Raw genomic sequence first — 12,566 nt, forward strand, 5'->3', positions numbered from 1 at the left:
AGAGCAGGGAAGTGCTCCTGATTTGCTCCAGCTTGGGGAGTGCAGGTCAATCTGTCTGGAGAAGGGAGCAGCTGCAGCCCGGGAAGGATGGGAATGTTGCTACGAGCAGCCGTGCTCCTGAGTTCCCTTCTCCTCTGCAGTGGTGAGTCTGGGCACAGGTCCCCTGCCCAGGGCAGCCTCTGCCCTGCACTGGGGTGTCTGCTTATGCTTGGCAGGGATGGCTCTGTTTTGGGAAGACAAATATGGCAAAAAGGCTAAGTCTTTGCATGCTGCTGGCTCAAGGTTCAGGTGTTTCACATCCAGTGGCAGCAGAGTGCAACAGTGCGTGAGGCCATGGAAATGCAACCAGTGGACTGAAAGTGCAGAGATCCCACACACGTTGTGGTGGTTATTTTATGCAACACGAAGGGTCTAACTAGCACTTGTGTTCTCAGGAAAGGGGAGGTTTGGAAACCAGCAGAAAAGGGTAAAGAAGTGTTTATGGATGCTTAGATTCAGCCCTCAGAGTGACAGGAACGTACTGGGACAAAGGCAGTGGTCTTCATTTTTACAGGAAAATTTAAAGAGTCTTAGACTTCTTTCCCCCATGGTTTAAGTTGCTCATGTTCAGTTTAGGCTGAGAGAGCACTGTCTTCCAGAAAAACAAATGGGTAGTAGAGGAGAGTTCATAAATGCAGGGCTTTGTTATTCCTTGGAAGCCCAAAGGGTGATATCTGGAGCAGACACTGGCTGAGACCAGGGAGCTGCAACTTGAGCTTGAGACAGACTCCTTCCCTCAAGCCTAATCCTCTGGTGCTGTGCTCTGCCCAGTGTCAGTGGTGGCAGGTAAGCACCAGAGAGAGCAAGAGAGCCAAGCTGCACATGCGGCAGGAGTTAGTGCCCCTGGCCATCAGTTGCCACCCGTCCTTCTGCCTCATACCACGCTCTTGGTTAACCCACCCCTGAGCAGACCATCCCTCATCATACACACTGACCCCTTGTGTTTCTCATCAAGTGGATTCTCCTTGCCAATGCTCTCGGCAGCCACGGCTTTACCACTTGGGAGCTGTCTTCACCCTGCCTTCTTTGTGGTTTATTTTTTTTCCTACTTTCTTTCTGCAGCTTTTTTGGACCTGAGTGGCCCCAGAGAGATCAAAGCTGTATGGAAGGGATCTGTCACTCTGCCATGTGCCTACGTGCCTGTGGAAGACCTTGTGCAGCAAACCCTCACCTGGTCTGTGGTACATGACCAGAGTTCAGGCACCATCTTTCGGAGGGATGGCTCTGAGGACCATGTGCTCCTGTCTGAGTACAGGGCCAGGGTCAGTGTCCCAAAGGACACCCCAGGGAATGTGTCTCTCGTCATCCTGAACCTGGAGGTCACTGACAGGGGAACCTACACTTGCCAGGTCACCTGGAGAGCCAGCAATAACAGCCTGATAGCAAAGGAGATCACGACAAAAGTGGAGGTTGTTAAAGGTAAAGGGTAAACCCAAGAAGGAGGCTATGTGGGAGGGGAAGGCTTTTGGGAATTGGGTAGAGCAGGCAGGCAGAGTGACCACATGCCTCCATGCAAAAGCTTTTTGCTGGGCAGTGTCAGGCTCCAGCAAGAAGCAGTAAATAGGTCAGGGAGTGAAATTCTGCCCAAGACAAAGCAGCCTGCAATTTGGGGAGGATCTGTGGCTCCTCACTTATCAGTTTGTCCCTGGGTCTACCTGTATCCAATGGTTCAGTCTTTTTCAGGAGCATGCACTGGCCAGGAAGTCCCTGGGATACTGTATGCCTGTTCTTTGATTAAATTTCACCAGTACATGCCTGACCTCCCTCTGTCCAGGCAGAGGTGGTTTATAGAGGCACAAAGACAGCATCAGCCCAGCAGAACAGGACCCTGTGTGTAGTGCCACGGGTGGCACAGCTTATGCAGGCATAGCTGAGCTCAGCCTATGCAGGGAGGTGATGCGAGAATCACTTCATCCTGAGAAGGCACTGACGGCCAGAGCAAGAACTGCCGTGGTGGAGGGACCATCCCCACCACAGCCAGGGCAGCGTGACCTGGGCCTCTCTGCTTTGTCTTCCAGTGGCAGCCACCAAGCCCATCATCAGGGCTGGCGAGTTGGGGCTGACAGTCCCGGCCGGAGCCAGCACCAGCCTGACATGCGAGGCCAGCGGGTCCCCCCCCATCAGCTACCGCTGGTTCCGCAGCATCCCGGGCGGCAAAGTCCCACTCCAGAGCAGCGGGGCCGAGCTGGTGTGGGACAACCTGCAGCCCTCTGACAGCGGGATGTATTTCTGTGAGGCAGCAAACAGGGCTGGGGCCGGAGTGGCCCAACAGAGCGATGCTGTGGAGCTGACAGTGACAGGTGAGTGCCCAGAGCCACAGCACGGAAGAGAACTTCTGGGGCCCTTAAGCAGTGGAAAGGAACAGCGTCCTACTTCCCTGCCCTGAAAGAAGGAAATGTCAAGCACCTTTACTACTCCTTGTTGCTGGCTCCAGCTTGTGTCCTTCTTTATTTCCTGTATTTGATTTCCTCCTCCTCTTTGAGGAACTGCTCTTTCCTGATGCAAAAGAGGTTTTGTATTTCAAGCACTTCTTGATTCCTCTGTGGGTTTTTTGAAGTTCTCACTGGCTCTGTAATGCTGCCCACTGCAGTTCAGCAAATTTAGACAAGGAGTCAGGAAGAACAAGTGAGTGGTAATTCAGTGGGGGAACAAACTAAATTGGCTTTTGATAGACAAGCAGACGTGCTGCACTTCACACCTGCCGTGCTCTGACGTGTCCAGGCTCCACATAACAGCGCATGATAGGGTGGACTCAGTGACCCCAGGGGTCTTTTTCAACCTAAACAATTCCACGATGGATGCGTGATGGAAAACTTACAGCTCTCCTTGGCTGGTAAGTCGACCAGCAGAGCTGTGAAACCCATGATGGCACAGCCAAGCACAAGTACCACACACTGGCCTGTGAAAGAGGCAAAGCCTGCTGAGCTCCCAGGTGACGAAGCTTTGGCTGAAACACCGCAGTGGTTTTCACAGCAGTTGCACATTGGAGCAAACAGCATGGGAACAGGGATGAATGCTGGCCACACCAGCTGACACTGCTGGCACAGCATCCCCCTCCTGTCCCACTGGATGGGGCTGGTTCCTCCTGCTCCTGTCCCACCTGTGGAGAGATCTGTGCCACACCAGCTTCACCATCATGGTCAAACCCCTGTGTAAGCCTCTCCTTCCCCCTCCCCTTGCAGATCTACCCACAACAACAGCGGCCTTGTGGAAGGATGTGGGAACCCCAGGGAGACACCACCTAATCACAGGTCAGGGTGAGAGCGGTGACAGCCGATGGCAAGGAATGGGTGTTGGGGCGGGGTGTGGCACCAACAGTTGGCATTGGGTTTTATTGCTGGCAAACAATCTTGACAATACCGGTCTTTAGACCAAATGCCTCAGTTTTTAATCCTGATGTTTCTGAAGGTCGAACATCTTCCTTCTTTCAGTCTCCAGTCTGAAGAGGTCTGCTTGCTTGCTTGCTTGCAGGGTGGTTGGGTCTCTGTAGGAGAGACTGCCTGTCTTAGTGCTGCTGGAAATGCCATTTCCTAACTTGCACAGTATACGGATATTTTGGGTGCAGTTCTTTTCTAAAGGGCTTTTTTTACTTGTTTCTTGAACGGAAGCACTGAGGGTAGGCAGAGCTGGTGTCTCCAGTGGCAGACACAAGGGATGCAAAAGCTGCTTCAGACCTGACTGATAGCATTTACCTAACCAAGCACAGCAGTTCTGAGGAGGGCTTGTGATTTCCAGTTTGTTTTTGTGCGATGTGGGAATTCAGACCTGGGCTGGAGTAGGTCTACTTGTGGACTCTTTCTATGCTTGGGTTATGTTTCATTTGGACTTACGATGTTCAAGCAATCACATGGGAGCTGTAGAACCGGCGTTGGTCACTGAGGGAAGATGCTGACAGGTGTTGACTGTTTTTGCAGAAAAAACCCAAACAGAGCTGGTGTTCAGAGGTACCTCAGGAATCTCCTGGACTCCATGGGACTCCACCACTACCACAGGTGTGTGTGTACAGGCATACAAATACAGATACACACCTAGTGTGTGTATGTATGTAGTTTGTGTATACGTAGTATATATAGTATATATACACTGTATATAGTATCTCTTCAGCGTATACTAAATTTACTCTCTCTATAATATAGTATATCCATAGTACTCATTTCTGCAGTTTGCCTATTTTCACTGCCTTGTGAAGGGGATGGAGGCATCCTCTTCTGATCCCACAGCTCTAATCCCAGAACTCCTGGTGCTAAAATGAGGGTTGGAAATGCACTGTTAGCCTTTAACTCCCACTTGTTTTGCAGATCTGCCCATAACAGTGACTGCAGTGACTTCTGAGAGTGGTGTGAGATATCCAGAGAAGAATTACACAACGCAGGGTAAGCGAGAGTAAAACCAAGCTGAGAAGAAGATTAGGGACCCAAAACAGATGCTCTGCAGTCAGCAGCTTCAGCATCAAAATTTGTGTTCTGCCTTTTGCCTGGCTGCAAATTGTATTAACAGCTGTTCTCAAGGGATCTAGATGATTCATGTTGACTCTTTGAAAGACTTTGAATGGTTTTTATGGAGAAATTAAAAGAAAAAAATGCTCATAGGTAGGGAACACAAAGTTGTTCCTGTGTTCCTGAGCAGCTGGTCTGTTTTTATCTTTGAGTGTCAAAGCTGGAATAGCAGAAAAGCCTCAGTGTGCACCTCAAGCAGATCTCCTGCACTTTGGCCAGCTTTTCAGCATTGTGACAGGTTTAAACACTTCCCAGATACAAATGAGCAGCACCCTTGAAAGGAAAGCTGAGACCCTTTATTTCACAATGTGCAGTGCAATCGTTCTGCCCTGCTTGCACCACTGGTCGCCTCAGCGTTAGGAGATGGACACTGTGTGTACAGCCATTGTCCCTTGGCGAGGTGTACACAGTGCTGGGTTACATCCAGCACCCGCCCAGAGCCACCAGAGGCAGGGGCCGTGGGGACACAGCCCTGTGTGCCCAGGCAGGGCTGCCTGCTGCTGTCCTCGGGGACGTGCTCAGTGCCATGTAGCTGCTGCTGCTGTCACTCAGAAGGGCTCCTCTGCCTGAAAGTCCTCTGTTGTGTTGCTTTAGATTTCCAGAGGACCGGTCTGTCCCTGCACCTGGTCATCCTGATTGCTGTGGTGTGCGGTGCTGTGGTTTTCCTTGTCATCTTTCTTATCACTTGCATTAGAAAGCCCAAAGATGGTGAGTAGAATGTTCTGGAAAACCTGAATGTTTTGTGGATGTCCAGCATGGTTTTACCTTTGAGGGTTTTTGGGGGGCTAGGGCTGTGCTCACAGCCACCAGCTGCAACTGTGGCATCTGCATTGTACAGACAGTGGATGACAACATGAATGGATTGACATAGGTGGTGGAAGATCCAAAGAGGCAGAGAAGTCCCCACATTCAGGAGGGTCTGCCAGGCACTGGCCACAGGGGTCAGGGCAGCAGTTGCCCTGGTGCTCCTGAGTGGCTTCCCCCATCCCTAACTGGCTCTGGGGCAGCTCGGTCCCTGCCCCAGGGCTCAACCCGCAGTGTGCGGCTGTTTTGCCACAGTGACTTGGGATGACTGTTTCTCGCTGTTCCTCACAGACATCCCACAGCTCAGACTTGCCTGCTCAGCCAAGCTCATCATTCCAAACCTTTAAAATCTCTGGCAATGGGTTCATCCCATCCTACTGCTTGGAAATGCCTTTGGCACCAGCTGCTCATCAATAGTTTCCTTAGTTGGTATCCACAGGAAAGAGGTCACTGTTCATTCTCTCTATTCCAGATTAATTTGTTTCCTCTCTGGCCCTCACACACAGGATGCATTCACTGAATGGCTGTCTCTCCTGCACTGACACCAGAAATGCCCCCAACCAAATGTTCTTGGAGCCCCCTCCTCAGGAGCTGTGTTCAGATGTGTGCAGAGAGCACACGAGGGCTTTGTGGTTTTAGATCCCACAGACTTAATTTTCTCCTTGTCCCTTTGTTTCTTTAATGGCTTCTATTACTCCATTCTACCAATTAATACTTGTCAAATATTCATTTTGCTTTTTTCTTATTTTTATCTTTTTTTTTTTTTTTTTTTTTTAAGGAATCAGAATAAAACTCTTTCAAAACTGTCCTTTATTGAACTTCTAGTGAACAGGGAAACTGGGGGTAACTGGGAACTTCTAGTTTCTAAACTCAACTTCACCTTTAACCTTGGGCCAGTTACTTTGACCCAGTTGTGTGACAGCTGGGATATGGGTTGTTTTCATTTTCTTGGACTGATTCCTGAGAATTAGAGTCATCATCCACTTGACATGATCTCCAAAGTTGTTATTTTTATTCTGCCTTAGGAGGTCATTTTCTTACATCAAGAAGATAAATGTAGAAATTCTTTTTAAAGAATGTGAATGCAAATTATTGACACAAATTCGATTATTCTTTTCCAGCTCAAGCCTATGACGTAAAATTGTGAGTATAACTCTTTATCTGACACATTAATGAGTCCTGGGGGCTGTATCAAAGCAGAAACAAAAAGCACTGCTATTAGCTGTCAGAATGAAAAGCCCCTTAAGCAGCTAGGGTGAAGAGGTTCCATCCCACATAGGATGACCTGCAGGCTTTCCACAGCAACACAGAATGTGGGAAGAAAGATCTTTTTCTTAGCAATATCAGAATTGTAAAAGTGAGCAAGAGCTATTTATTAACTCCTCAGCCCAACGAGGACTACTGAAGATGATTGCCAAGGATAAATTCCCAGTGTTTTTTCAAATGCAAAGAACAGGAGCTAGAGAGCAGAGGCTCCTAGTGCAATACTTATGCCCTGATTTATCCCCAAAGTATCCTTGGCTGAACTTGCTTCTTCTTAACCATATCTGTGGCAGGAAGCTATGGCTATTTCTAAATTCAGGTTTCACATCCTGATCTACTTGTACCTTTGAGAGCTATACTGAAAAACCTGATAATCCAGTCAAAACACACAAGGCGAACCACTTGCCTAGATACAAATTAAAGTGCTGATGACTTGAGTGCCACAGTGGGATGTGCCAGCAGCATCTGCCCTGGTGCTGGGCTTCCTCAGCAGTGTTTAAGGTAGCACTTAAGTAACAGCTGAACCCTGAGCAACTGAACAAATGCTGTGATGGTATTTCTCCTCAGAGGATTTATCTTCATTTCAAAAATATTAGATATCATAAGCCACACAGTGGATGTGGGCTGCTTTCAGTTCTCAATTTACTATTCCTCCAAAACTTTTTATAATTATATATATATATACACGTATATTTTTCTTGCAAAGAGCAGTTGTCTGGTTATGGCATTCCATGAAATAGTGGTAACCCTTGCGTTGTTTACACACCTTTTGCTGCCTCCTTCTGGAAACTCTCTCTGGATTGGAAGCAGTGCTGCTACAATGATCAAAGTTCTCCTGCCACATGAAAGCAAAGGACAAAATTCTGTCCTTCAGAATACTGCCATAATCCAATGGCTCAGGTTTACCTGGGTTTGAGTCAGTCTTGCTCAAAATCCTGATGGCTGGGAGATGCTTTGTCTACTCTGATTGCTATTCTTCTTTCATACTGCATTTTGATTTCAGCCATAACTCAAGAGCAGCAGCTTCTTCAAGGCATGAAAACACAGGGCACTATGAGGAACCCATCTCCTTCACTGAAAACAACTATGTGATGGAGCCCATGGAAAACAAAAGTGTTGAAGAAGTAAATAAGAATGCATCTGACTGTGTTGAAAACCCCCAGGAATATGAGTATGAAGTAGGGGACACTTCCTAAGAACCAGCAGTGCTCTGCAGGTACCAGTCCCGAAGAGCACCTTCACTCAGGCAAAATTTATCTTTCTTTTACCTTTGCCTCTGAAAAATAGGTTGGACAAGCAGTGGTTGCTCTTCCTTCACAATCCCTGCAGTGAAAATGCACACCTCTTCAGGATCTTCAGTTACAGACTGCTGTAGAGAACTTCTGATTTTGCTTTCCTTGGTTCCCTTTCATCACATCTGTCCGAGGACCTGGAATGCAAGTCCGAGGCTGGGAGCACTGTGCTAAACTTACTGCTTTATATGGCCCAAAGGACCAGCATTCCTAGTCTTCATGTGGTGGTGGCAGAACCAGCACCAAGGACTGCTCAGCATCCCCATCCCTGTGGGTGAGCAGGGCAGGATGCAGCTGGCCTGGGAATTGATGGTTCTCCTCCTGCCCACCGGATGCTGCACAGGTGGTAGAATGTCCTTTTCATGTGAGAGAGCCCTTAGAGAAACACTGAAATGCAGATTAAAGCTAGGAGAAAACCAAGAACCTGCCGCACCAGGAGCAGCAGTGCAAGAAGTAGGAACGCACCTGCTCAGCTCCTGTGCTGCCCTCGATCTCCCTCCACAGCACAGAGGTACAAACACACTGGCCATAGCTCTGGGCAGTTCTGATACTGCAACCAACACATTCTTCCTGAGCTCACCTTCTCTGGTCTCTCCTTAAATGCATGTTTGTTATTTGAAAGAAATTAGATACTTCTCCGTAAATTTGGGATCGGATTGTTTACACATGCCTCACATATTTTGTTGTGTGTAATTCTGCACAACCAGCTCATCTTTAAACCCCAGCAAGCACTCACAGCTCCTCAGTAGATACTCAGGAAGCACTTTTCTTCCACCTTAAAGAGCCTGAAGGGTAAGCTATGAATAATTTTTATTGCCCTGAGTAAATCTATAATGTGGGTACTGCAATTCTGGAAGAACCTTTTTATAATGAACAGGGCAATCTCAAATTCTATTAAAAGTCATGTGGACATGTGTAAAACAGAAGGAGTGATGTAAGGGGAACACTGGTGGCAGAGGCACAGGATGAGTGGGGTCCCACATGTGCTGCTCACACTTGGGACCTGCACCTGCAGGTCTCTGTAAGCATCGTTTGAAAACTGGAAAGGCATTCCAGTCAAAAACCAGGCTTGCAATACTGTAAAAACCACCATGGAATGCTGCCACCTTATGTATGCATATTGGTTTCATCTTGGAGTGGCTTATCAGAGCAAGAAACGTTACTGAAAAAGATTATAAAGGATAATTATTGGCACAAAACCACAGCTGCACAAATGCAGTCTCTTGGTCAGCTTGGAAAAAAGAGAAAAAGGAACAAATGAGCCAAGTGTGCTCATGGTGACCAGTGCTGAGAAGGTGAGGAGATGTTTGGTTACGGCTTCTCTGAAAAGGATGCAGAAATTAGTGCAAACTGTCTGGTAGCACTTTTAAAAGGTAAGGAAAAGTGCTTCTTGTATGCAACACAGAAATAAGTGTGGAACACGGTGCTGCTTGCTCCAGGCTGAGAGAGCCAGTGGTCCAATGGAAAATTAGACAAATGAATGATATAAAAGTTCACAAAAATGCACTCACTGCCACAAACACATTCCAGGCACTTATCAGTGGCCTTATACTTTCTCCCTACATTTCTTGCACCACAAGTTTTATTTCTCTTTGTTAAGAATGTACTTAAAAATCAAGTGCTAGAAAACCCCGATTTCCAAACAGAGAAAGAGGAACACACAGCAGGTGCTGTTGGTGTCATGGAGAAAACTGCCAACGTGTTATCTGCAGCTTACTGCAGATGTAGAGAAGCAAATGCAAATCAATAAATTTCAGGATTGCAAAGTTTGTAGATTTTGTTAAACTTCTCTTTGTTTTGCCTATAAAGGTGGTGGGAAAGGGGTCAAGGGGTGTGTGAGCATCTGTGTATGTCCAGGAATGATGCTCCCAGGAGTGTGAGGTCCCTCTACAGAGGAATTCCAAAGAATCTGCTGGAGTTTGGGCTATGTTCTCCATGTTGTATCATCTGCGGTTTGTAGCCTGTAGTCAGCTGCAGTTCAAGGAACGGGAGAGCTGCTGATAAGTCCAGTCTACGGTTCTGAGCTAATGAAATGGAATGTTTGGAGTGTGAAAGCAAATGAGTTCTGTTACGGAGGATGTAAAAAGCCTACGGAGACTGGCAGTCTCTTTCTCAGCAGGAAGGTGAGGAGAAGAAAATTGTTGCAATAGTATTGCAAGGTACAGAATTTTCAGTGAAAGGGTTTTCCAGAAAACAGCAAAAAAATCACACCTGGGCCAGCATTAATGTAATGGTAAATCAACAGTGTTGAAAGTCTTTGGTAAATTGTCTGGTTTTCCTTTAACTGGAGGTGAAGCTGTAGGCTTTGGACCCCTGCAGTAATGTTCTCTTTCTTTTAAAAAAGGTTTCTAAAATAGGTGTGAGTGTGTTTGTGCATGTGTTTGGTCAGAGGAGGTGGGAAGGGTGTGTGGCTGGTGCTAGAGCACAGCACACCCATCTGAGTTCAACCTCACTGCTGTGGCCACCTGAAATGACCTGCAATATTCTTTGTCTGAGGTGTCATGACGTGGCCAGAGCTCCAACCTGAGGAGAAGGGAGCACTGAGGTAAGGTACAGGTGCGGAGACAAAGAGCTCCCCCCAAGGGACAGGGTGGTCACACTGTGATTTTCACACAGGGGGCACTCTCACCACTGACACTCCATAGGTGATGACTGTCAGGAGTCCCACAGCTTGCCACAAAATCACTCCATTCCAGCTGCACTGCAAAGCCATGGGCAGTGCAACCCTACCAATGTGGATAAACAGCAGTGTTATCCTGGCTGGAGAGCCAGCACCAGGGGCTGATGATGTTAAATACAACTGTTGTAGGGCAAGCTCATGAAACTGAAAAGAAATCCATGAAACATGATCTCTACATGTTTTGTGTCTGCACGCACTGTGGGACAGCTGGACAAGGTTCAGATCCTGATTTGGCATGGGGTGTCCCTGGGCAGCACCTCAACAGCCAGAGGACGAGCTGAGGTCACACCAGATCGTCCCAGACTAGCACTTGTGTTTACCAAACCTAGAGCTCAACCTGCCTCCACGGAGCCCCAGCAGGAGGAGCTGGACAGCCTGCAAGGAGCCAGCATCACTATAGTGATGAGACTATAGAGAGCACCAGCAGCTGGTGCATGTGGCAACTGCAGGTACAGGCACATCTGTATTGCTCTGACAGCTGAGTGCATGCAGCCCACCTGCGGCACAAGGTAGGAAATCAGTACTCAAAGGACATCATATATATGGGTCCCTTTCTGGTGTCAGGAGGTGTTTACAAAGATTTGGCCAAGCTAATGGGTAACCCAGAACTGATGTCATTGACCTGGCAATTTCTAGGAAGGGAAGGGAATTTTTTCAGAGGGAGTATGGTCTAGTGGTTTAAGGGCGCGGCGCTGTCACCGCCGAGGCCCGGGTTCGATTCCCGGTCAGGGACACTCCCTGGGCTGATGGAGCTCATTAACCCTGTAAAAAGACAATCCATCTACGTCCTGAGGACCTCACTGCCACCGTCCAAGCTCGCTTGGCCCCGGCAGATGAACCTTAGGATTAAAGGGTGGGCTCAGTTCCGCGCACACTGTGTCTCACCTAAAAAATCCAATGCGCAGGCTGGAAGGTGTAAAGACCTTCCCCGGATCTTCGCTCGCGAAGACTGGCCATTATTCGTACATCATGTTTCTGTCATGCAGGCCTCGAGGGGAAATGCTCATTTACACTAATTTCTGTTCCTTTAGGTGGAACAAGGGTATGTTTTCATGACTGAATGTCCAATTGCCTGGTGTGTATGAGAGCTGTGGTGTGTATGGCTGGGGGTGCTCACACAATCAGCCTCTGTAGGACGTCTAAAAAGTACTTAGCAAACCACAGTCTGTTGTGTCAGATCTGTGATTTGGCTATGGCTGGACCAAACAAGAATGCCTCAGGTAAAAATTTCTTCTTTTTTTGAGTACATATGGTTGAAAAAGAGCACTTTCAGATCTTTCTCTATCAGTTACCTACTTTTGGTGATTTGCTCAAAGCCAGGTACTGAATTTCATCCCCTTACATGCTAAGAATCTTATTTCATCACTGGAAAAATGGTAGCAAACTCCTCTAGCTTCTGGCAGACTTTGTCAGAACCTGAGAGTAAGATGCAGGCTCACCAGAGCTGGTCCCTACAAGCAGAGTCTGAGAGCCCATCTGTGCTCAAGTTTGGAGACACAAGGACCTTACTGTGTCACCTCTAATTAGTCTGAGACAAAGTAGCAAAAATTACAAACAAAGAGTGCCTGAACTGTGATACTTGAAGAAATGATGCTTGGAAGAGTGTTCTGTCCTCCTGTGTGTTGGGAGTAAGGTGGATGCCTGGGGGACAGGGTGCCTTATCCGTGGCACTGTGTGCGAGAGAGCAGCAGGTTCAACCCAGAACAGACACACTGAAAGAAAATACTGCATTTTAATAAACCAGGTAGCTGGCCATAATGTCTGAGACATTGAAGGCTTTTTCTTCATATGTTCAGATTCAAAATTATAAGGAGTCCCTCCTGTAAGGAAGAAATGGGCTGACTGTGTGACTCAGGGGGAAGACAAGCAGCTACATCTCTGTCCAGGGAGAGAAAGATGTCATGTTCATCACATTTGAGGAACTGCAATACTTCATTTCTAGTATAGTTAAGTAGTCTTTTTTTTTTTTTTATCCTGCATAATTACAGCCTC

The 12,566-nt window shown here is 47.6% G+C and overlaps 1 protein-coding gene across 3 annotated transcripts; it reads left to right on the forward strand.

Moving 5' to 3' along the window:
• The first annotated feature begins 53 nt into the window (after positions 1-53).
• Positions 54-9,628, forward strand: LOC126637307 (V-set and immunoglobulin domain-containing protein 4-like). 3 transcript variants are annotated; one of them, XM_050310472.1, is made up of 9 exons: positions 54-142; positions 1,102-1,458; positions 2,058-2,339; positions 3,222-3,290; positions 3,954-4,031; positions 4,338-4,412; positions 5,130-5,243; positions 6,461-6,482; positions 7,606-9,628. In XM_050310472.1, the coding sequence occupies exons 1-9, from the start codon at positions 88-90 to the stop codon at positions 7,796-7,798; spliced, it is 1,245 nt and encodes a 414-aa protein (XP_050166429.1). In that variant the 5' UTR covers positions 54-87; the 3' UTR covers positions 7,799-9,628. The 3 variants fall into 3 exon arrangements, with proteins under 3 accessions (XP_050166429.1, XP_050166428.1, XP_050166430.1); XM_050310471.1 differs by lacking the exon at positions 54-142 and having other exon boundaries at positions 1,000-1,458; XM_050310473.1 differs by lacking the exons at positions 54-142; positions 6,461-6,482; positions 7,606-9,628 and adding an exon at positions 5,812-5,959 and having other exon boundaries at positions 1,000-1,458.
• Positions 9,629-12,566: the final 2,938 nt, after the last annotated feature.

Source organism: Myiozetetes cayanensis, unplaced genomic scaffold (genome assembly GCF_022539395.1).
Source record: "Myiozetetes cayanensis isolate MyiCay16 unplaced genomic scaffold, myiCay2020 scf15, whole genome shotgun sequence".
Taxonomy (NCBI): Eukaryota; Metazoa; Chordata; class Aves; order Passeriformes; family Tyrannidae; genus Myiozetetes; species Myiozetetes cayanensis.